The sequence below is a fragment of the Lissotriton vulgaris genome, chromosome 1_2 (genome assembly GCF_964263255.1).
Source record: "Lissotriton vulgaris chromosome 1_2, aLisVul1.2, whole genome shotgun sequence".
Taxonomy (NCBI): domain Eukaryota; kingdom Metazoa; phylum Chordata; class Amphibia; order Caudata; family Salamandridae; genus Lissotriton; species Lissotriton vulgaris.
Genome location: NC_141686.1, coordinates 116,156,937 through 116,183,119, shown reverse-complemented (window position 1 = coordinate 116,183,119; position 26,183 = coordinate 116,156,937). Strand labels below are relative to the sequence as shown.

General features: G+C 45.2%; 1 protein-coding gene across 4 annotated transcripts in view; it reads right to left on the bottom strand.

Moving 5' to 3' along the window:
* Positions 1-5,532: 5,532 nt before the first annotated feature.
* Positions 5,533-26,183, bottom strand: part of SVOPL (SVOP like) — a 671,022-nt gene continuing 650,371 nt past the window's right edge. For 2 of the 4 annotated variants that reach the window (XM_086952960.1, XM_086952961.1), the window contains one exon: positions 5,533-7,282. In XM_086952960.1, the coding sequence (XP_086809086.1) occupies positions 7,271-7,282 (12 nt within the window). In that variant the 3' untranslated portion in view covers positions 5,533-7,270. Of the gene's footprint in view, positions 7,472-26,183 lie in introns of all 4 variants that reach the window. The other 2 variants (XM_086952958.1, XM_086952959.1) reach the window with 1 other exon arrangement.

Here is a 26,183-nt window from a genome sequence, read left to right as displayed (position 1 = left end):
CAACGAGGTACGCTGTGCTTCTTATAGGCTTGACTGGCTGCAAGGCCCTGACAACACTATGCTCTATCACTTGATCAGACTGTGATTCTTAGAGCATTTTCTGCTGAGAGGTCACAGGGCAAATGTTCTACTGTATTGCTGTCTTTGGTTTAACACAAGCATTTATATTTTCCAAACAGCAATGTCCTATATCACAAATTACCACTTTTCAAGTGTGTCGCATTTCGGCAAAATATTTTTGAAAACCTCATAAATTAAAGGTAGTTACAGTATCATGCACACACGAAGACAGATCACAGTAATTATATTGTTTTTGGAGTGTTTTATTATGTGGGTGGTGTCCACTGGCTTGACATTCAATGAGTGGCCTTCATTATGACTAATGCTATTAAAGGCTGAGTACTGTAGTATGTGCTTTTCACGGTGCTAGAAACGATCAGATGTTCAGTTGCCTGTAGTTCCATGGTCCTGTATGTATGTATGTAATGGTACAGGTATAGAGCAAAACTGGGTGATAAGCAGGAGAGTGCTGAACACAGGTGAGAGCTTAAGGAGCAATACAATTGAATATGGAAGGTAAATAACAGAAAAGAACTACGGGGCATATTAGCAAGAACCTCGTTAAAATTATTGCTGTTTTAGCAGCAGGAAACTGCAGCTAAAATGGTGATAATGGGCTAACTAGTATGCGTTATAGAATTCCAATAGAAGCCCAGGTTAGATGTCCTGCACATATAACCTGGACTTCTATTGGAATTCTATAACGCATATTAGCAAGCCCATTATCACAGTTTTAGCGTCAGTTTCCTGCTGCTAAAACTGCGATAATTTTAACAAGGTTCTTGCTAATATGCCCCTAAGTTCATATTTGACATCTGTTCTCACCACTCAGCAAGACAATGTGCTGAGCTGCATGAAAGGAAGACGGAGGAATGCGCCACATTTACCATTATATGGCCTATGGTGCATTCCTGTACTCTCCTTGCCTGGCACACTCAGTGCAGCCTAGCGCCAATGCAAGCACTCTTGTGTCATGGTGCATTGGTGACTACGTTGTAGGCAGGATTGTCTTCTGCAGGAAGGGACACCTTCTTACACAAAAACAATCCCTAGAGGCTTTTTCCTCTTTCTAAGTGTTAGAAACAGGAAGCAAGGAGGATAAATAAACATGGGGCATATTATCAAGGGGGTTTATCTCCGCTTTTTTGGCTTTAAAAGCCAAGAAAGCGGAGATAACATTATCTCCCTATTACCTAGCTGTCACTAACACCAGTTAGCGACAGCTAGTAGGAGATAGCGACCATCTTGGGCCCCACTTTGCATGTCAGTGATATTTATCACTAATGACATGCAAAGTGGGCGTGCCAAGATGTTAGCGACTGAAAACAGTCGCTAACATCGCTATCTCCTATTACCAACTTTTGGAGATATTCGCGCTAAGCGCGAATATCTCCAAAAGCTAACACCTGCCCTGAGCAGTTCTTAGCCATGTTATCCAATGGGAGGTGGATAACATGGCTAAGAGCATTAGCTCGGTAATGCATGAATATCGCTGACTTTTCAGCGATATTCATTCATTTGCGGCGATTTTTATCGCATTTGCGATAAACCTTGGTAATACCAAGGTTTATTTGCGGTAAAAATCGCCGCAGCTCAGCGGTAAATTTTGTCTCTAACCAAGCAATAGCGATAATTATCGCTATTGCTTGGTAATATGCCCCCATATTTCTCCCTGTTGCATCTCTGGTGGGAAGGCATGCAATTCTGATGCATTCCCAGGTCTACCAGTGTTAGTAAATCCTGGAATGTGTCAGAACGCATGGGTGGATGCGTGGGGAACACCCACACAAGGCAGCAACTTGCACTGCCTTGAATACACCAGATAAACCAAGCCACGCAGGGCCATATTGGGTGGCCTTGCGTGGCTTAGTAAATCTGATATTAAGTTTTGAGTCACCCTACTTTGCTTTGCGTGGCACAAGGGCAGTGCAAAGCAATAATAATGCTGCCCCCTAGTGTTTGGTGGAGTAATGTTCGGGTAAGACCAATCCATTATAAATCAATAACTTTATGAACGGAGCGAAAGTCATTCATCTGAATGAAAACTTGACCCTCTGTAAATAATGTTGACAATTAGATGCTTTGATGATGTTACCAAGAACGAGAATGACTGATTAACTATATTGGTTCAGTGGTCTGTTGATTAATACAAAAATGAGTTAATGACATTCCAAACGTAGTTTCTAGGGCAGCAGAGTATTTTATGAAGGTGTTACATATTGTTAAGGTGCACAACAGTGAGGGGTAGTTTTACAAGGCAGTTACAGAGGTACAGGTAATCAAAATGAGATCATGTTGTCTATGCCACTTTGGCGGCATGGTAAGGGCAATGCACAGTTGCCATCCTTCATACATAATGTCTTCATGCAGTAGCCACATTGGTGAGAGAAAGGATCCTGGTATAGACAGCAGAGTATATCACACTGGCAGTTCGCGCCAAAAGCCTGTTGGATGTTGCATGAGGAGCACGGTCTTTAGCTTCCTCCTGAATTCCAGAAACGCATAGTGAGTTACAAAGTCAGGGAAAATAGCTGAGGAAATCCTGTTGCGTGTATTTTTCCCTTGTGCATTGGGGAGTTAGACTCTAAGGCGCAGATTTAATTACACTTTGCTTTAGGTGTGCATCACAAAAGTGATGCACACAAGCACAAAGTGTTGTTTTGGAATTTACTTTCCAGCTCATATCCTAATTTACACTGGAAAGTAGTACTAAAATAATCCAAAGTGAGGGTTGTGCTACTTTGGCTACTTTGCATCAAGGGATCGTCCCATGGGTGGTACATGGGCATTCCCTTGCAACCATCCAAGGATTTTGAGGGAAAGCCCAATCTACTAAAGAAAGATAGACAGGACTTTATGCCAAAAATGAATGCCTCATCGAGACAAGTGTAAAGTTTGATAAAAGTTTTCTTTTCTTAAAGCTTTTCCAACTTTGCATGTGTGCTACACTATACAGCTCGCAAACAAACTGAGAAAAATGTCAAACTTTGTCTAAGCATAGTATTTTATACTGGGTGAGTTCTATTCCAGTACAAAACCTCTGCTTAACATCATGCACACACCCTTGTACCATGTTTCAAGGTTGTGCCTGTTGGTGCCTTGTGCGCCAGTGCTGGGGTAGAGAAAAATAGCAAGACGTAAATGAAAGAGCCTGAGGAGGTTTAGAGATCCACCGGGACCGCCTCCCCTTTACTGGAATTTGCTATTTCCAGTTGAGGAGAGAAAACCGCAACATCTCTTGCAGCTATAGCACTGGTCTGTTTTCTTCCTTCCAGGCACCATTTGTTGGAAACTGTATTACGTGAAGCCTTAGTAAACCTGCCCCTATAGATGGCTTGGCTTCTGGTCTAGAAGGAGCCTTCTGAGATAACTTAACAGTGATGATGGGAAGGAATGTTAGTTGTCATATCTTTATAAAACACGTAGGAGCTAGCTTATTTTCAAGCTCCATGCACTGCTGGTACATCACTTTTTCCCATATTAAAGTGACGCACCAGGGTTGCTAGGGGCTTCTAAATAAGCCTCATAGTGTTGAAGACAGTGAAGGTCCACCAGGTAATGGTTGTGTCGATCAAGCAGACTGATCATGTCACTACTTGACATCACAACATAGCAGAATAACAGAATGATATATAGTGATAAAACTGAAGCCACAAAATCTAGTAAGAGCAGCCTAGAAGAGTTTTGAATAGTGATGAGCAAAGAGTATACATTGAGTTACTGCACCACCATCATCATTAAAGTGATCAAAAGTCTCCATCACGTCCACTATCAGGTAGCTGTAGATGCAAATGCGGGGGGAACAGTCACCAATTCCAAAGATGATTCAGGTGGATCACCTGATGGGGCTGGTTTGGGAATGAAAATAGCATGGTTAAGGCACTGTAAAGCCTTTGTTACTATAGGAAAATGGAGACACTCAAAAGAAAAATTTATTTGGGAAACTTTATAGAAATATCAAAGAACAATTCCTTTAGGGTATGTTAACACATTCTTTTAATACAGAAAATAATTTCAATGTCCTAGTTCCCGCTTTATCACTTCTTTTTATCATTTTTTACTTATATGGCGCAAACCCACTTAGGGAACAGCAAAATGCTGTCAATCAATTCAGGGGTTGGGAAGGTAGGGAATGATCATGATTCAGCATTGTATGCAGAAGTTGGCAGGGACAGAATAGAAGCCTAATGTCATGGATATCTCTTTTATTAAACCTCTCTCAATCTTGGCCTCATACCTTTTAGGCCTTGCCTATAGACAGTTGTAGCGGTCTATCAAATATATACATCAAATTTATAATAGTTTAATTCACCGCAATTTTGACTAGATAGAGACTATAGCTATTCACTGTCTTATACTGAATCATGAGATTGATACTGAATTATATGGAGGCATAATGCAATGGGTACTAGACCCAAGTGACTTTGTCTTACAATGAATGTTCGACATCCCGATTTATATGGAGGCATGATGCAATGGGTACTAGACCCAAGTGACTTTGTCTTCCAACTAATGTCTGACATCCTCCTCTGACTTATTTTCGATCATCCTTATATATAATTTGTCACTCATTCTCCACTTCTCCATACCTCGAGTACACTCCTCTCGTTCCCTCCTTATTCTCTAAACCTGTCTTCTCAATATAATCATATGGGTACTATACCCTGATGCGCTTTGTTCGCTATTTATTTTCGAGCTGTTAATTCACTGAGTGTTTGCAATGATTGAAAAAACCAAACATTTGGGAAATGTGCATTCTTTGTAATTCTTAACCAATTTATTTCGCTTTAGAAATTGCACTTTTAAGTAAAGTCTCCGTGTGATGTTTGTAAACACGGAAAACTTTCTTCCCTTTCTATTATTTTTTCACTATTTAAATAAGGTTGAAAAAAATGGTGGTCATGTGACCAAGAGCCCGTGAGCTCGAAACGCGTCTTGTTTATGCCCTGAAATAAACAATCTTTCCGGTACCTGGTGGTGTGGCTTGTCGTCCTTTTCCTGACTCGAAAGGAATCCGTGGATATATATATATATATATTATATATATATATATATATATATATATATATATATATATATATATATATATATATATATACAGAGCATTTTGTTGTGCAGAAGTTTACATGGTTTTGCCAATATCTTTCTATCAGCTTTTGTCATAGGAGTTGACTGTAAGTAGTGCCCTCAGGTTTTGGCAGTAACATCTCCTCTGTTGTCAGATCATTCTGTTTCCCATACCCGTCTCTGTTTCCCCATGCGGGATGTGGCCCTGCTGCCCTCCACTGCTACACATCTCTAATGCAGCTGCTTGTGCATTTGATTTTGCCACTGCTTGTTTAATAGCTTGTCTGGCCATTTTGGAGTGTTCGATTTCTGTACTTTCAAGATGGCTGTGATGTTGTATCACTTTGCATCACGCAATGTAAGGCTCATCTTGGAAGTATACAAATTAATACTCAAACATTGTCATTTGTTATTTTTTTTACCGAGTTTTAATTAGCGGGAACTTGACCCGAATGTGGAATCAGAGTGCTTTACATAGCACCAGTTGCATTACATGAGGACACATTCATTTGAATTTTTTTGGTAAGCATGGGGAGATTAAGTGATTTGCCCAGAATCACAGGATGTTTAGCGTCATTGCCGAGACTCGAACCCAGTTCCCCAGATTCGAGGTTGACTGCCCTAGCCGTTAGGCCAACTCCTCTCCCCATTGTGCTTTGTGTTTAATTTCTGCCACTGTCAATTTGCAAATATAAAAAGAAAACAGTAGAAGGTGGCTGAAGAGGGGTATAGGCTTTGTTATTGGCTTTACCAATGCTTGAATACTTTGAGCAACCAACCACTGGCAGAAGCGAGACCCATTGGATTTTTTAATGATTGTTTTTAATGGGTTGATCAATCTCAGGCTGAAGCTGTCATCACTATTTCCTGTTAAAAAACTCTTTTGGGGAATCTAGGTCTAGTTTATCAAAACCTTTTGCCCCCTTTCTCTCTATGGTAAACCTTAGACAAATATGTTCCTTTGTGTTTTTGTTTTAGCCAGTTCTCTAATCATTGCATGCTATAGCGAAGGTGACAGGGGAGGCCATGCATTTGTATGTATGTTGAAGATAAAGTTATTGAGATGGAATTCCATGGTGAAGGTCACTGTGAAGGTGCTATTCCTAAAGGGGAACAACCAAACCAAAATAGGAAAAATATCTCCTGTTAAAATAATACTGAGACTCTGCAGTGGAATCCAACTGTAGAGGAGAATCCTAGGTAATAATCACTATGTGTTGTGAAGAAGTTTACTCTGAGGGTTTGGGATTCTCTAGAGCAAATGAGAAGATATATGGAGCACCCTAGCTTTACACAGACATATTTACTGTATTCAAAATGTTTTACTCTACAGCAAACCTTGAGATGTTCTAGGCATCTTTAAGATACTCGTGTGCAAACAGAATTCATAAAGATTTTCTAAAGTTTGCCTCCAATACAAATCTCTGTCAATAAGTATAGCATGGCGAACATAGGTCTAGACAAGTGTAATCTCTCAAAATTGTTTAAAGTTACAGTTTGTTTGACATGAAATGCTGGCATATTGAAAGGACAAATATTTGAGTTCCACAGGTTTGTCATTTGACTGAATGATACCTGATGTCCTTTGGCAATTCATGATAACTGCTGCAAAGCTCTGTGAGCCCTTACTGTGCTTCTCATGTGCTCACACAGGACGTCAGTGAGGCAGTTTACAATTAGTGATATAAATATAATAGAGGGAACAGACTACATGATCAATTCGGAGTCATAAATATCTGATTTGTGCATCCATATAGTGCAAATGGTTTAAAATCTTTCAGACTGAGGTACTACATATTAATATACATTTAGCATAACACAAACAAGAAAATGTCAGATAAAATATGTTTCTTCATCTTCTTTGAATTTATACTTTCAATGTGAAATAGAAATTCAAGCAACCTCATGATCAGGTTTGTGGTGCAGAAGACAAAAATAAGAGTTCAGCTTTGAGGAATCCTTTCTGGTGCAGACGTAGAAAAGACAAGGCACTTTGTTCGATGGTGGCCAATTCATTTAACTGCAAGAGTTTCTACTGAAAGTATGGTAATAGTCAATATTACCATACATTTTTGTAAATTTGATGATTATGCAATGGTCCTTTTCCTCTGACACAGCCTGTCTTCTGAATTTTTTTCTTCTGTTATCTATCTTGCTGAAATAAAAGAAACAGAAAGTCGTCAATCTCGACAGAATGAGCTAGTGATTTGCTTGAGAAAAATATAAAGACAAAGACTGCGTGATCTGTGATTCGATCTGCAGGGTCGGCCATCTTGATTCATTCTTGGTGGCAACATGTCAGCCATCTTGTATTAGACTGTCTGGTACTGTCGTTCATATCTTGCTGCAGTAAGCATAATGAAAGACATGTTAGTTCACTATCCAGATACATCAAAAAGTATTACTTTCTGAGGGAACAACATACTACCCTACACTTGAACGGTTAAAGCTGACTATTTGGGGGAGATAAAGCTGAGGTACCATATTTTATTTAAATTTAAAAAAATGTATGTAGCGCTGGCTAGACCCGGAGGATATCAGAGCGCTTTACATAAGGTTCCACTGAAATAATAAAATTACTTCAGTTACACGTTACATCAGTTACTAGAAAAACATTTCAAGAGTGTAGAAGACACTCAAAGTAGTAACGTGGGACATTTCTGGTTAACAATTGGAGATTTCTTGAAACCCTATTGATTGGAGTTGGCGTGTTGACATAAAAAGCTAAACTATTCATTGGTCTGATCATACTCTGCTGCTCCTGACATAAAAGAGAGTGAATAAACCTTTATCAGAAATAGCGTTTACCACGTTTAAAATTAATTTGTGAAAGTTTGAGTGTCCATTCAAAAAAGAGAGACAATTTGCCATTTATTGAGGGTACAACCTGAATGACTCAATATAGGTGAGATCAACATTTGTACATTTAGTTTTTCAGAGTATATAAGGATAATTTATTTGTAATTTTAGACTTGAACATGAAGTGCATTCCACAACTCCCAAGCCTTGCAGGGCTATGCCAAGATATAGAGAGCATTCTGGAGATTCTTGGTCCAAGGATGAGTAAGAATATACCTGCCCCTCTAGCGGGTATTTCTGAGAAAAGAACGCTCTAGTATGCCTGGAATAGCACTCTAGCATTAACGTCACCAGAGGTTAGTGGGTTGTGGAGTAAATGTAAACAACTGTCTTGATGCCCAGACATGCAATGGAAGTGGTATACTTACTACTGAATGATACTGAGAACTCTTGCTTTTTGATATATTGAGCAGGGGTTTCATAGCGATTTTGGAACATCTGATTGTTAGTGATTATTTCTAAAATATCCACATCAGTCAGAAATATTGACATGCAATGGAATTACATTTGCTAGAATCCTCAAAAAACCATCCAAAATGCACAAGCAATGTTCAGTAGATGCAGCTTTTGGATACTTTTTTTGGTGAGTTGCAAGGCATGCCTCTGTATACCTCTGGTATGGAAATAGCTAATGTCCTTTTCATTGAAGTAATTCTGGTCTTCTTAGTTGAAATGAGCCCCGCCCATGAAGGACTACGGACTCTCTTATTTGTGAAAACAATCTGACTCTTTCCTGCCACTGTATGATTGTAGTATTTATTTCCTTTAAGGTTTTGCTGTCAAGAATGAAAGAATTGAGAGAGGTATCAAGAACAACCATAGATTGGCTCACTTTTGTCTGCGCTGAATGAAGATAGCTACTTTGAATTGGTCAATTCAATCCTCTACCTCAACCATGACATGAATTTTTCCAAAGGATCCTTTCCTTATTCTGTGCTCTGCTGTTCAGTGCGTTGATGATTCTAACTGAGGATTAAATAGTACATTATACAGGTTATGCCGGAGACATCGAAATAAACCTTGGTCTAACGAATGCTCCACGGTGTCAAGCAATTAGCAGTAGATGCCGCGTTTGCATGCATTAATGCAACGCATAATGCTTTTTCTGCCTAAACAAAGTCAAATTTCAGATCTTACTATTGGAGAGACAAATCTCAATACACTCTCAATACACTGGCTCCGGTTTGCAACCTGCACCTTGAACAACCCAAAAAGCTAGATATCTGGGAGTCATCTTTGACCCAGATCTCTCATTCATACATCAAATGAACGTAGAGGTCACAAGTAGTGATATGCATTTGGCAATACTTTGGAAAATCATCCCACTTCTATAGACTCTACACGAAACAGAGGTTTTGAGGAACCTAGTTACAGTGACGGCATAGCTGTACTTCTGGAATGTTAGGACTCTCAAAAATCCTACAGAGAGTCTCAAGATGCTTCCAAAGCAGCCTGCTACGAGCCTCAACCCTACGAATTATGATGACATCTAACAGCCCTAGGGGCAGATTTATGTTAACTGGCGCATCCCCAGGGATGCGCCAGTTAACATGCGCCACAGTGCGCCACAGCTCCGCCAGCCATGGTGCGCCGCATTTATAATGCAGCGCACCATGGTGCAAAAACGGCACAGATGCGTGACGCATCTGTGCCAGAAATGTGTCGCATTGCTGGAGTTGCGTCGCAGGCGCGACGTAGCTCCAGCAAGGCTCGGGGTGCCCCATTTTAACAATGCTGCGTCAAGACCTACGCCTGCTTCAAGCAGGCGCAGGCTTTTGACGCAGCATTGGCTTAAAAGTGACTGAGTGAAATCACATAGATTTCACTCAGCCACTTTTGCGAGGCGCACCTGCCCCGGAACGCCCACCCTGCGCCGGAACGCCCACAAGCGGCGCAGGGCTTTACAACGTGACGCATCTGCCTAGATGCGTCACGTTGTAAATCGTTTGTAGGGATGCGCCACGTTTACGCCGCCTTGCGTGACGCAACAGCGGCGTAAACGTGGCGCAAGGGCCTCATAAATCTGCCCCCTAATGTTTAAAACCCTAAGCATTTTTTACAAGACCTAATGAGCAGAGAGCAAGAACAGACATTCCATGTTAAGTCTACCCTTCATCATCTGATGTAGCACCACTGTTTCAAACAGCTGAAGAATATCAACCGTTCACTGGGAGTACAGAGCCCAAAACACTTGAAAGTTCTGAATCTTCAACTGAGGGATGAGCAAAAGTGTACATATTTAAAGACCCCTACCAAGACAGAGCTATGATATGATCATTCATTGAAGAATTGACCCAGAGAAGTATCTGAACAATGTCATCAGTCCCTCACTGTCTTAGGTGTACTGCAGAGGTAATATACATCAAAAAGCTATGTTGCTAACTATCAAGCCAGGACTGCCATATGTACAAGGTGAAAAGTGCCACCTTGTAGACCCTTAAAACTACTGATTGCTCTGACTAGGGCAAGTACGTTGGCTATATCAGGTTGTGGTTTCTAAGTCTGTAATGCAATCAAGATGCCAATAGTTCTAATTTGGTTATTGCCTGTCAAGGTACCCAGAAAACGTGAACTGTAGCCCATTGTCACCCTTCGAAATGAGGAGATGATTAGTCCTATCTAAATGAAACTTCAAAATGCAAAATGGACTGCATGGTTGAATATGTAAGCCCTTCTGTTCCTTCATCCTCCAAAATAAGCTCAGTGGTAAGACTGGTTAGTCATTGGTGAGGGTCTCTTGGCCATCTCAAAAACAGGACACCCTTTTTTGAATCTGGCCCTTTTTTACCGGGTCTCCACCAGAGGTTTGCCTTCTGTTGCTGAAACCGTTTTTGTTAGCATTAGGACTTTGTGCACATTATCTCTGCCAGGCAGGGGTAAAGTGCTTGTGCTCTCTCCCTAAAACATGGTAAAATTGGCTCACACCTATTTGGCACATTTCATTTACTTGTACATCCCTATTAAACGGCACTACATGTACCCAGGGCCTGTAATCTGAGTGCTACTAGCGGGCCTGAAACACACATTGTTTTAAAACATGTCCCGAGCCTGCCACTGCAGCCTGTAGTGCAGTTTTGAACTTCCATTTTGACCTGGTAAAATAAACCTCTTCCCAGGCCCAAAGTCTCCTTTTTAATACATCTAGGTCACCCCTAATGTAGGCCCTGATGGCTCGTAGAACAGGGTGCATTTAAGAAGTAAGACATGTGGTATTAAGTTTTACGGATCACTGACTAAATATCGAGGGACAAAATATAGACTACCCAAAATATAGATTCCAAAATATCGACCGACAAAATATCGAATTCCTATCTACAAACAGGTGAATACCAAAATATCGACCCCAAAATATCGTTTATATATATATATACTTTATAAAAATATCGAATTTCTTAAAATTAATATAAAATTTAAAAAATATTAAAAATAAATAGCTAAAATATACTTAAAAATACTTAAATTACCTTAAAATTAATAAATAACTAATTTAACTTATAAAAAAAATACAATCATATCTGTTAAAACATATATATATATTAACATAATATTAATAAAATATACACAATATTATTACCGTAGGATAGCGGAGGTGTAAAAATTACTATTCCCACTCCTGGAAGTGCAACAGTAGGGAAAGCGTTGGATAGCGTAGGGGTAAAAATTACTATTCCCACTCCAAAGAGCACAACAGTAGGGATAGCGTAGGGGTAAAAATTACTATTCCCACTCCAGAGAGTGCAACAGTAGGAAAAGCGTTGGATAGCGTAGGGGTAAGAATTACTATTCCCACTCCAGAGAGTGCAACAGTAGGGAAAGCATTGGATAGCGTAGGGGTAAAAATTACTATTCCTACTCCAGGGAGTGCAACAGTAGGGAAAGCGTTGGATAGCATAGGGGTAAATTTTACTATCCCCACTCTAGTGAAAATAAATTAATATAATTCACATAATTATCAATTAATCAATTAATACAAATTTATTATCAATTAAGAATTAATTAATTATCAATTAAAAAGTAATTTAAAAAAATTCAAAATAAATACCAATAAATTAATTAACATATTTAATTAATTATAATTAAATTCCTTCCCACCCTATTCCCCTATAAACCCACAATCTGCTACAGAAAATAAATTAATATTATTCACATAATCATCAATTGGTCAATTAATACAAAATAATCATTTAAGAATTAATTAATTACCAATTAAAAATTAATTAACAATTTATCAAACTAAATACCAATTAACATATTTAATTAATTATAATTTAATTACTTCACACCCTATTCCCCTATAAACCCACAACCCTCTACAGAAAATAAATTAATTTAATTCACATAATTATCAATTATTCAATTAATAACAAATAATTATCAATTAAGAATTAGTTAATTACCAATTAAAGATTCATCATCAATTTATTCTAAATAAATACCAATTAATTATTTAACATATTTAATTAATTATAATTAAATTACTTCTCACCCCATTCCCCTATAAACCCACAACCCACTACAGAAAATAAATTAATTTAATTCACATAATTATCATTTAATAAAAAATAATTATCAATTAAGAATTAATTAATTACCCATTAAAATTAATTAACAATTTATTCTAAATAAATACCAATTAATTAATTAACATATTTAATTAATTATAATTAAATTACTTCCCACTCTATTCCCCTATAAACCCATAACCCGCTACATAATTAAATTACACAATAATTAAATGACATAAAACTAAAAATAAATTACAAAAATATATACACTTTTCACACATATACTAACATAAAAAACACTTCGATATTATTAAAAATTCGATATTTTTAATAAACTATATTATGTACTTCGATATTTTGACTGTCTATATTTTTAAAATCGATATTACATTACTTACCTTCAAAACGATATTTTTGATGTCTATATTCTGTTCATTCGATATTTTGTCCATTCTATATTTTGGACTCGATATTTTGGTTTGTCTATATTTTGGAATCAATATTTTGCCCATTTACCAAGTTTTACATGTCCTAGCAGCCAAAAACATCCTAAGTAATGTTTCACTGTTGCAAGGCTACCTCTCTCATTGACTTTCATGGGGTTACCTTATTACATAACTTTAGATTGGGAGCAGATAGAGATAAGCAGTTTAAACTTAAATGAATTATAATTTGAAATCATCTTTAATGGTAAAGTCGGGTTATGAGTCATAATTCTGAAAATGCCTCATTTAGGAAGTTGGCATTTTTATTTTTTCCTATATCTTTTTATTAACGTTGCTCATCACATCATACAATGCAGGACAGTTAACATAATGCATGAGGTGGAATTGCCGTTTATATTACAGTAGAGGATCTCCAAAGACACTGGTGCGGCAAATAACTGTCGACATCACGTCCCCAACGCTCCACTAGTTTCCCTGTACTTCCGCCAGGGCCCCCATATTTTCCCCCATTTCATAGTGCATCCCCTGCTTTGGTAAATAGTTTCCTCAGCCCTTTAACACCAATCCAGGTCAGACAAACACTGGTCACACCGTGGTGGCACCTGCGATCCCCAGCCACTCGCTATGTTTCTTTTGGCCACCCCTGCTGCCAAAGCCAGCCAGATGTCCTTATGTCTAGTCCAGTCAGAATCCTGCTTGATCATGCAAAGCAACCACCTGGGCTCCAGTGGGACCGGTGAGCCTAGCACTGCCGACATCGTGTCCACTACTTTAGTCCAAAAAGGCACTATCTCCGGGCATTCCCATAGTATATGGTAAAAGGTGTCCTCCTTCCTGCATCCCCATGCACAGAGGGCCAACCGACTTCTCCCCCAGGCGTATAAGTGGGTGGGAGGGTAATAGACACGATGCAGGATTTTGAACTGCACTAATCGGAACCTACAACGGATTGCTATCTCTCGGGGGCTTTGTAGGGCGTCCTGCCAATCGTCATCCTCTAACTCGCCAATGTCCCCCACCCATCTTTCCCGCAATTACGTGAGTGAGTCCGGCATATTGTTTATGACTTTGAGGTATATCGTGGAAGTTGGTTTCTTGGTTATCGGAACCAGGAGCAGCCTATCCTCCAGAGGGGAATACTCCGGGACTGATGTGCCACTTTTTATGTGGGCATGCAAGGCATGGGAGAAGCGAATGTAGTGATAGCGTTGTGAGTCGTGCAGGTCATATTCTTTTTTAAGATAGGCGAAGGATCGAAGGGCATGCCCCCTCCACACGTCTCCCAAGTATTCTATACCTATGAGCTTCCATTCCCGGGACCCCTTCAAACGAGTCACTTCTGTTTGGTGGTCTCCATGTCATAAGGGAGTTCTACCAGTCAGGGAGCCCGACCATCCCAAAAATCTATTTGCCTCCAGCCAGAATCGGACCACCACTCCTGTATGAAATGGCCAATCTTTTCCTGGCCTCCGGTCATAGAGCAGTGGCTCGCAACTCCCAGCAGGCATGACAAGTTGGTCCACTCTATAGGCCAGTTCCGACTGGTCCTCGTATACCCAGTCATTGACTACATGCAGCTGTGAAGCCCAGTAGTACAACCTGACGTCCGGGAGGGCCAGCCCCCTGTCGTACACCCCCCTCGTCAGCTTGTGCAGTGCTATTCTAGGGTTGCCCCATCCCATAGGAGTGTCCGCTAAGAGTGTGTTATTCGTGCGAATATCCCATTTGGGATCGGGTATGGCATGTTTTGCAGACTGTAGAGCAACAGCGGGAACGCAACCATCTTGAACATTGCCGCTCTGCCCATGAGGGGGAGAGGCAGCGATTTCCAATGGCTCACGTCGGCCCTAAGGTGTGCTACTTGGGGTTCTTGGTTCCTAGCAAGGAATTCCGCCCTATCTCTTGTTATGTAGATCCCCAGGTATTTAAATCTATTTAAGGCAAAGGACGCAGGACATCTAGTTGGAATCCGCGGGGGAGGACCAGAGAGCGGAAAAATCACTGACTTCGCACAATTAATGGTATAGCCTGAATAGCTACCAAACAGTTTGAAAAGGGGAAGTGCCTGCGCTATCGAATGGTACGGTTTGGCCATATATAGCACAATGTCATCAGCGTATAGGGAGATACGCTCCTCCCATGCATCATTCAACGCCAAGCCCCAGAACGACCTGTCCCTCCTTATCCAGTGAGCCAGTGCCTCCAAGGCCAGTGTGAATAGGAGGGGGACAGAGGGCACCCCTGTCTCGTGCCCCTCCACAGAGGGAAGACCCTGGACACAGCGCCATTAACTCTCACCCTCGCCACCGGTTGCTCGTACAAGAGCAGCACCCAATGACAGAATGTTGGACCGAGCCCCAGTCGCTGGAGCACCATGAACAAATAGGGCCATACGATACTATTGAATGCCATAGAGGCATTCAGTGCCATCAAAGCTGTTTGGGTGTTACCCACATCTCCGTCATATATAACACTCCATATAGGCGGCGTAGATTGTGGCAGGTGCTCCTGCGCGGCATAAAACCAGACTGGTCGACATGCACCAGGTCCGGCGGAACTGATAGCAGTCTGTCCACTAGGGCCTTAGCTAAGACCTTCGCCTCCATGTTGATTAATGAGATTGGGCGATAGGACGAACATTGATCAGCTGCTTCCCTGCTTTGTGGATCACGACGATCGTGGCCTCTCTTTGATCTGGCAGAAGACATCCCACGTCCCGTGCCTCAAGATACATCTGGAGGAAAGGGCCAGTGATGATATTGGCCTGTCGCTTGTAGAGCTCCACCGGAAGCCCATTCGGCCCTTGCGCCTTTCCATATTGGAGGGAGTTGAGGGCCTGACCTATTTCTTCCCTGGTAAGGTCAGCCTTCAGTCTATCTCTTTGCTCTTGAGATAGGGTGGGCAGCGTGAAGTCGCGCAAAAACTCTGCACAATCTTGCTCTGACCGGGTGCAGACCGGGGTATAGACCCCTCCATAATAGGACGTGAAGGCTTCTGCTATGTCTGCAATATTTGAAGCTAAAGAGCCTGCTTGGTCGCATACCTCGGCCACCCATGAGCACTCCCTGTTCCGTTGCTCGAGCCACGCCAGCAGCTTGAGGACTTTGTCCCCTACTTTGTAGAAACGGTGTTGGGTGGCAATGGAGTAGGCATGCACTTCGCTCTCAGCCAGAGCCCTGAGCTCCTTCTGTTTAAGAGCCAAGGTATGACGGTGATTGTCCGACGGTGTTACGCTGACTCCTCGTTCCATCCTCTCTATCTCACCTTCCAACTGACCGACCAGTAGCGACTCCTCTTTCTTCTGGGCCCCAATCAGGGCCTGGGCTTGCCCCCTGAGGACAGTTTTGAAGGCCTCACAAAGCGTGATACTAGACTCCACCGAACCCCTATTCCCTTCAAAATACATCTGAGAGCTCTCCCAGAGCTTTTCACTTATTATATCATCATGAATGCGCCATGGATCAATTCTCAGGAAGGAGGCCCTGTTCGTAACCGGACTCTTGAGTGTGACCCCAACCGGAGAGTGGTCCGAGATTCCCCTGGCTAGGATGTGAGGCTCTGTAAAGGCGCCCAATTGGTCAGTATGCGCGAAAAAGTGATCCAGTTGGGAGAAGGACCGGTGTCTAGCCCAGTAGAATGTGTATCGTCGTTGCTCGGGATGATGTGTGCGCCAGATGTCACCAAGCCCCATGGCTGAAACAAAGTCTTGTAGCCCATATTCCCCCCTGGATCCCTATCCCCCGCCCGATTGGTCCCAGTCTGCGTCCTTCACGAAATTTACGTCCCCGCCCAACAGGTTAGTACCCCAGGGGAGATCAGTCAGGAAGGACCCCAGACATGAGTATGTTGAAGAGTGGAGACCAGGCGGAATGTAGCACGGGCCCAGAACTATGGTCCGCCCCTCCCATCTACCAGCTGCTGCTACCATACAGCCGGTTTCGTCTGTCCAAGTGCTGGAGATTACTATTCGCAGGGTGTTACGAATGAGGATGCTCACTCCTCGCGATCCCGACGTAAACCCGGAGTGGGCTACCATTTTGTACCCAAATCTATCAAGGGCCCTACATCCGTTTCCCAGTAAATGTGTCTCCTGGAGCAGGACCACATCTGGGGAATGCCTTTTCAGATATTTTAGCTCAAGCGTGTGCTTGATCTTGTTGCCTAACCCATTTACATTCCAAGTCCAAATTTGAATGGGTGCCTGATCCCCCATCCTGGATATCGGACCTCCCCCTCTTTCGATAATCTGTGTCCCGTTGTACCCCGGTCAAGCAATCCCCACATGCAAAAGAACTGTATAAAGAGTGAGCATAACATACCCCCTTCAAACAACCCCCTTCCCCCAGCCAACTCCTCCCACCCTGCCTCCCTGCACGGTGGGTCCCTAACCTCCCACCTTCCAAACATGCAGAGGGCCTGTTGTCCCATTCACCCCAGATCAAACCTGAAAAGGAAACGTGAGCTTGCAGTCTGCAAAAGATGCCATACATGACTGATGGAAGTCTAACCCATTATGATGAAAATAGTCGAGCAGACCACAAGCAACTCCCTTGGCCCCATCCTATCCCCTCAGACTATAACAAACCAACCCTAGGAAAGTCACGGCCAATAAACAAAACATAATTGACCTCAGAGTCCATGTCTTGTGGCATCCGAGGGCGCCCGCGTGCAGCTGCCAGGCCCAGGGCTCACCGCTGGTCGTTCTGTCACACAGGACAAAAGGCACCACAATTCACCTTGTCATCCCTCGTTACCTGGACCCATTCTGGACACTACCTTGACTGTCAGCAGCGTGTCTGTCAAACCCCGCCACCTCTCGCCCCGGTGGGCGCTGCTCAGATTGGGGTGGGTCTCCAGTCCTTGCCACTGTCTGCCATCCTTCCAGCCAGTCGCTGGCTTCCTCTGGAGACTCAAAGAAGTAGGACTTGCTACCATCCAGGATCTTTAGGCGGGCCGGAAAGAGCATCATATATTTTATACCTTGTTCTCGGAGCGCCCTCTTTAACCCTTCAAAGAACCTTCGCTGCTGTTGGACGTGCAGGGTGAAGTCCGGGAAGAACCGTATGATGGCATTGTCAAGCTGGAGATCCCCGGCTACCCCCGAAGCCTGTAGTATAGCATCACGGTCGAGGTAGTTCAAGATCCGTGCAACGATAGTGCGTGGAGGGGCCCCTGGTTTAGGTTTCCCCCCCCCCAATGCGCGATGGGCTCTTTCGACCGAGAAAATCTTGGATAGACGTTTCTGCTTCAGATGGTTGAAAATCAAGTCCTCTACAAACCAGTCCATGGACGACCCCTCCAAAACTTCTGGGACCCCCACTATGCAAATGTTGTTACGCCTTGCCCGTCCCTCCAGGTCCTAAAGGTGGGCACAGATGTCTGTTTGGTTCTCCGCCACGGCCATCTTCTCGGACATCTTTCGGAAGTCGGCACATAGGAGGTTGACCTCCTCAGTCACAGAGTCCAGTTTGGGCTCCAGGGTCCCGCGCAACTCTCAGATGGCCACCATGATGTCCTAGAGCAACGGATCTGGGTTGTTGTCCACTGGCTCCCCTGGCTAACTACCACCTGGATGTCCATCATCCCTTCCCATGGCCACCGTGTATTTGTCAATGTGATTGGACAGGCCCTGTCCCAACGGTCTGTTGCGGCCCATGTCTGGATGGGCAGGCCCCTTTATGTCCCCGTGCACCTGTCTCCGGGGGGTCGTGTCCATTACTGATTGTAGCGCAAGTTAAGCACGGATAAATGTTCAGTCTCGCCAGTTGGGTAGACATTCATGGCTCCTCAGGTGTACATTACTGTCCCTCCATGCACCTTTCACTTTGCACCCTGCACTCTATACTGACACAACTGTGTGCCTGTGCCAGGGCGCTCCCAGTATGCGCACCCCAACTGCCCAGCCGTTTCTCTCAGGCCCCCTCGATGTAGGCAGCGTGCGTTCCGCGAGGCGAGCCGTAGCACTCTCACGGCCCGTCTCGCCTTTCATGCCGAACTGCAGGGCGCGTCTCACCTGATGCGCGGCAGGAACCAGCGGCTCACTTCAGTCCAGATTCAGCAATCAGAGTCGGACCGTCCCGGTCCAGCCTAGTATTGGCCTGCTCACCTTCTCTGTTGTCTCGGGGCCTTCACCAGAGAGCACGCCACCCGCAGGCCTCACAGGAGGGAGTAGCCCTTTGAGCTTGCCGCTACAGCAGCTGCTTTCACCACAACCGGCACTCGGACGAGGGGAGAACTTCTGAAGGCGCTCGAACCGCGGCGCCGCCGCCCACACTCCCGGGGGCCAATAGGAAAGGCCTCCGGTAGAATTCTCGGCCTTGACTGGTCTGGGGTCCCGTTAACGGCGGCCTCCTAGCTGGCTGACTCCATTTTGCAGTGCTGGCTGGACGAGTCGGACCTCCAGGGACGAGCGTTGGGGTTCTCCGGGGGGTCACCTCAGGGCTCCGACGGACCGCACTGTTTTCCGACGTCTTCCGACGTCATGAGCTACCGTGGCTGCTCAGGATTCTACCGGATTTGGGTGATTTGAAGCTGGCCGCTAGCGCAGCTCACCTAGCGCGCGGTCATCTTCGATGGCTGCAAGCCACGCCCCCCGAAGTTGGCATTTTCTTGTCCTAAAAATCTGTGCCTTATGCCACTGCCCTGGGCCACAGGACAGTGAATGACTCTGCTGCTGGGGTTTGTGCATTCCTTCTAGACCTGGACATAATGTGGTTCTTCGTTCAAGAACTGTGCCCACGTTGGACATCTTTGTACTGGCATAAATCAATAGCACAAACGAACTGAACAGGAAAAATGGATTCCAATACCTGCTGTACCAAACTATCATACAGCATAAACCAGCTAGTGGAAAGCTGCAGATAACTGATCAATGACAGCATCCCTTTGGAGTGAACTATAAGGTGATGACCTGTGACCAGGCTCTTCTTTGAACCAGGCACCCAGAACATGTAGGTCCTTCATGAGTGCCTTCTGAGAAGCATCTAGGCCCAGATTAAAAAAAACTTTGCATCAGGTTTGTGTTCTATTTTTAAAGCAAACTTGATGCAAAGTATTTTGGGGGAATTTACAATCCAAGGCAAATTGTGATATGTGTTGTACTGAAACCCAAAGGAACGTAAAGCTGCCTTGCGTTACTTTGCATCAAGTGGGCACGGGTTCTCACACAAATCCTTATCTACAAAGAATTGTTGACAGGGATTTGCTCCACAATCCTGCATCTCCTCGAGGCATGCGTAACAAGGGGAAATGTGTTCATTTCTCCTCATTTTTCCCACTTTGCATGAGTGCTGCCTTGTAAAAAGCGGGAATTGCCTTAACACATAGGATTTAACCCAGAAGGGGCCCTTTCTAGCAAAATATCTATGCTATCCACCACACAGACACCCTTGCACTGTGGCTCAATTGTGTTTGTGTTGGCTCATGGCAGCCAAAAGTGCACCAGCGCAGGGAGATAGCAGAGGAAATATGGCGCTGTTCAGCTCTCTCCAGTTCACGCAACGCAGTGCAGCAACTTATCTTGCTGCGGAGATTGCGTGACATCTTTGTAAATCTGGGCCCTAGTTTGCAAGCTTTCAATCAAGTATCCTTCCTGGTGACTATGGTTTTCCTTGCGACTGTTGGTAATGAACACACACAATCACAAGTTAAAGCTGAGAGAACCTAAACCTACCTTTCCAAGATCTGCCACGTTAGTTCAGGCAGTTCAGATGCCCATGTCTATCCTTTTCTGGCACTCGGATACCCAGCTCACTGCCTTTGCCTGACTGGCTACTTTAGCAATAGGTGAGCACTAGGTGGAACTACCTGTTTCAGCTATGCTGTACTCAGCAGTTGAGGTAACGCTTCCCCAGCTAAATCACAGGGTCGGATGGGCCAAGGAACCTCTCTGTGTCCCTGTGTTCTCTTTAAAACCAGACTAAGAAACAAGTTTTAAAATACATCATCACACATAAAAAGTGAAAAATCTTACCTGCTTTGATTTACTCAGAAGTACAAGAAAGATGACAAGGACAGAAGAGACACAGAGGGTCATTTAGACCCTGGCGCACAACTCGCCCCTCCAGTGTGACAAATGTCACCTCCGTCACCCTGGAGGAGAGTGCCTGCCCTATGAGCGCACTTCCCTGATGGGGATCTCTACCCTGTAAAAGGACCTGCCACTCCAGCTGCTCCCTTCAACACACTGAAGGTAGGCCAAGTGGAAGTCATGTTTGAAGCGTCTGCTTGAAAAATTAATCAAATGAATTCCCAAAGGGAGAGTTTGTTTTCACAATGCAAAGTAATGGGACAACGGGCCAGGGGGTTTCTCCTTGCACGTGGAGGGCATTATTAATTTTCCCTGCTATTTTACATCTCTACATGGTGACTATGGGCAGGAATAAAGTTTGACGGTCGCCCACCCAAACTGCGAGCCGACCTTCAGGATGACCCGGCACCCCAGTTGCAGATGAACCACCAGGTCACAGGCTTACATAAGAGTAGGTTTTGCTGGTTTAAACCTGGCACTTGCCCCAAATCTGAATGAAGCATGGGAGCCGTGAGTTCGGCAGATGGGACATGTGCAACACTTTGGGACATGCCCAGCTTTCACCAAACTCTACACCTGCCCCACAGTTTTGGGGAAAGGAGAAAAAAGGAAAGGAGCAAGACTGACAATTCTACGAGGATAGAAAAGGGTGAAATCTTTCTTGATAATACTAAAAAAGAAATGGGCTGCCATCCCCTGGGCCCAGTGATCTCACATTGTGAGAGATGTGATGTGGATGAGGGCATGATTACTATTCAAGGGGCCGATTCACAGAACTAATCTGAGATAAAATCCTAAACTTACTACTTTTGTTATTCACAGAAGGCATTTATTAGTAGTAACGTTAGGACTCCTAACTTTACTACTACTAAACTGAGACAAAATCCTAAATTTACGACTTTCGGTATTCTCAAAAGGCATTTAGTAGTATTAAAGTTAGGAGTACTAACTTTACTACTACTAAATGCCTTCTGTGAACACCAAAAGTAGTACGTTTAGGAGTTTATCTCAGATTAGTTCTGTGAATCGGCCCCCGACTTTCCCAAAAGTGCACTCTTTATTGTTTGGAAGAGACCGTCAAAATCTTTCTAAACAGATCTCTAAAATGTAACCTCTTGTGACTAATGAAGAAGTTTGGATACATATCTCTGGCCTCCACCCCTCCATTTCATCCCCAGCATACACCAGTGCAATATTGTGGTGTGACATTGATGTAAGAGCAGTACAGATACAACTCATGAGCTCCAGAAGGATACGACTAGAGGGTGTAGGGTGCTGGAAGAAAGAGAAGGAAAAGCACAACTGACTGAGGAGTGTTAGTAGCACAGGGACTGGAGCACTGCACCGGGCAGGGTCTACACTAGGAGAAGAGCAGTAGATGTTGGAGTGGGAGAGGCGCAAGAACAATGGAAAGGGGAGACCACTCGGTCCCCCCGAACGTATGGATGGGTGCCCCGATCCCCCGGGAAACCATTGTGGGCGGGGGGCGTGTCCCGGCTGGTATGCCCGAAGCGGCGTGGCCGGAACACGCTCCTCCCGCCCAAAAGAGGTTGTCCTAAGCACCCGCCCGGAAGTCCGTGCACTGATGGGCGTGCTTGAGGCGGGGCCCCGCCCTCCCGCACCTGGATAAAAGGTGCGGGAATCCAATGAAGCTTCCTCTTGTTCCGGCGCTCTGAAGGCTGCACCACTCGTCGCTCGTGAGCCCTGAAGGGAACAAGCTGCACTTTTTTGAGAACTTGTAATCTTTGTTTTTCTCTTTCAGTCATCAAGGCGTAGCTGGAAATCGATTCGCTTCCGTGAGACAGGTCGTGCGGATCGAACATAGACATGCCTGGCAAGAGGTCCGGAAAGAGCTCCGAGATGGAAAGGATGCTGCGCACGTTGGAGAACCAAGTGGCGGTGATGGACCGAAAATTCGGTATAGTAGACCGGCTAGACCGCAGCTTGGCGGCCCTCAGGAAACAGGTGGAGGCCAAGAATGCCCCCTCGGGACGACCTAAGAGGGTCATAGGACCGGCTTTGCCGAATGTCACCCCAGGGGATAAGGGTAAGAAGAGGAAGGGGAAAACGGGTCCTAGTGAGACCCCAGTTCCGGTAGAAACTCCACCAATTCCAGTAGCGCCAGCAGCCAGCCCGGTACCGGGACCGGATGGGGGGTTGCCTATCCCCGTGGTTATCACACCGCTGGGGGATGACCAGATGCCCCTGGAATTAGCGCTTCAGTTAGCAGCAGTGTTACCATGGCTAAAAAAGGGAGCGGGGGGATCCGCGGCTGCGGGAGACCCGGCCGAAGAGGCCAGAATAATTATCGAGCAGTTGCAGCAGGCAAGGGATGCCGGGACAGCGAATGTGCCTTCTATTTCCCCACAGGTGGTGAAGGTGGTCACGGCTGGCAACCAGGAGAGAGCAACGGACGCGGCGGGAAGCGCGGCGGAAGCCGGTAAGAGATCGTTACCAATGGTGGGGGAGGGCTCGGTACCCTAAAGGCGGGAAAGTTTGGCTCAACATGTTCCCATGGTTACGAAAGAGATGGTGTGGGCCAACAAGTACATAAACATGTTTTCACTGTTGACTGACCACCGAGAGTTAGAGTATGCAAAGACACAGAAGGATTTTTGGCACCCCAGTGTATGGCGGGCCAAGATGGCGGAATTCAGGGTCGATGAGACAATGATGAACTGGATCAGGGCCTTTTCTATCTTTGTGACGATTATCGCAGAACGTACACCAGAGGTGTTGAGTGACTTGGCATGTTATCAGAGCAGGATCACGAACTTCCATGCGAAGTATGGGGGTGATGAATGGAAAGGATATGATATGGCTTTTAGAAAAGCGAAGGAGTTTAACGAGGCATTGACATGGGATTTTCTGGATACAGTATCATGGCATGCACAGCTCTTGCCAGGATCAGCGAGTGGTTCAGGGTCGAGCACAAACGGCTCCGGGGTATTCCCTCAGAGGCAGTCACAGCCCTTTCGTGCGAACCCCGGGGGGGAGTCCCAGCCTTGATCGGGCGGGAATGGAAGCAGGCGAGGGGTGTGTTGGGGCTTCAATAAAGGCACATGTAACAGGCCTCAAGGAACATGTAGGTTCTGGCACGCGTGCTCGGGCTGTGGAAACCCCTCACACCCGGAAACCAGTTGCCAATCTAAGGCCAATGGCACAGGAGGGAAGGGGGGGCCCAAGCAGGATTGATACGGTGCCTCGGAAGCAATCATCTTCGCCCGTAGATATCTTGGCTTTGACCCCTTGGCTAAATAGATACTCTGATCATGCGTCCGCCGGGACTCTGAGGGATGGCTTCTCATATGGCTTCAGGAACCCGGCGGGCAATTTTCGTGGGAACACCTCCTGTAAAAACCAGTTGTCCATGCAACACAACCCAATAGTTGCCGCCAAAAAGATAGCAAAAGAGGTTAGCTTGGGGCGAGTGGCAGGACCATTTGGCGACCCACCAGTGGCTGATTTTGTGTGTTCCCCATTAGGAGTGGTTCTGAAGAAGGACCCGGGGGAGTATAGACTCATTCACAATCTATCGGCCCCGAGGGGTCTTCAGTAAACGAGGCGATTGAACCCGAGGTATGCTCAGTAAGGTATGCATCGTTCGATGGCGCAGTAGTACTGTTGAATCGCCTGGGCCCCGGTGCATTGTTAGCTAAATCAGACATTGAATCTGCATTCAGGTTGCTCCCAGTACATCCTCAAGACCAGCGCCTGCTGGGTTTTATGTTTCAGGGTAAATACTACATGGATATGTGCATGCAAATGGGTTGTTCAATTTCGTGTGCATATTTTGAAATGTTTAGTTTGTTTCTGGAATGGGTGTTCACAAAGGCCCCAGGGCACAAACATGTGATGCATTATCTTGATGATTTCCTCTTTCTTGGCCCAGCGGGCACTCGGGACTGCGCGCGGGCATTGCAGGACTTCTGCGTGCTCATGCGGGGTTTCGGGGTTCCGTTGGCGCCGGGTAAGACGGTAGGGCCGACTACCTCCCTCGAGTTTCTGGGTATAGAACTGGACTCAGAGGAGGGGTGCTTCCGTTTGCCGACGGAGAAGGTTGCCAAGTTTAGGGCTTCCCTGTTACAGTGTCTCCGGACGGAGAAGGTGACCCTGCACCAGTTACAACAGACAGTGGGTCAGCTTAACTTTGCATTGAGAGTGATACTGATGGCTCGCCCTTTCTCTCGATCCATTGCGCAGTCCATGGTGGGTCTCAGGGAAGGGCACCACCGCACAAGACTGTCGGCAGAGGTTCCCAGGACATGCTCATTTGGCTGGCATTCCTGGCGGACTTCAACGGCCGAGTAGTATGGAGCAAACCCCCGGCCTCGTCGGTGGAACTCGGCTTATGGACCGACTTGGCGGGCAGCGTGGGGTTTGGTGCGATTTCGGAAACCGGTGGTCGGCACAGGAATGGCCGGGGTGGTGGCGAACGAGCGGCCTAACGAGTAACATTGGTTTCCTGGAACTATTCCCCATCTGGGTGGCTCTGGTGGCATGGCAGAAGACTTCAGGGACCGCTGGGTGGTGTTTTGGTCAGATAACATGACAGTGGTTGAGTGCATTAACCAGCAGGCAGCACGCTGCAAATGGATCTTACCACTGTTGAAAGAGATTGTATTGCGATGCATGAGATTGAACGTACAGTTCAGGGTAAAACATGTGCCGGGTGTACTAAATAGTGCAGCTGATGCGCTCTCTCGTTCCAAAATGCAGGCTTTCAGGGATTGTCTACCCTCAGCAGAGCTAGTAGCGGCACCTTTCCCCGAAGCTCTATGGCAGACCGGTGCCCCGGACTACAAGACCTCGTGGCAGCCAGTTTAGCGCCCAGGACGAGGAAAGCTTATGAAGGGGCGTTCCGTTCATACTGCGCCTTTCTGGGGCCGGTAGGGGAGCATAGATGGGGGCAGGAGGAGTCCTTGCTCCAATTTTTGGTGGCACTTCATATGGAAGGCCGGTCGGCGGCAACCGCCAATAGGTATAAGGCCGCCGTATCATTTATGGCACAGCTCCAGGGGATAAGGGACCCGACGAACTCCTTCTTAGTCAGGAAGGCTCTCCGCGGCTGGCGGTGCCTGGAGGGTCGCAGACAGGATAACAGGCACCCGATTGGGTTTGATAAATTGACCACCTTACTGGCGAAACTAGACGAGACATGCTCCGCGCCCAGCGAGGTAATACTATTCCGAGCAGCTTTCACATTGGCATTCTATG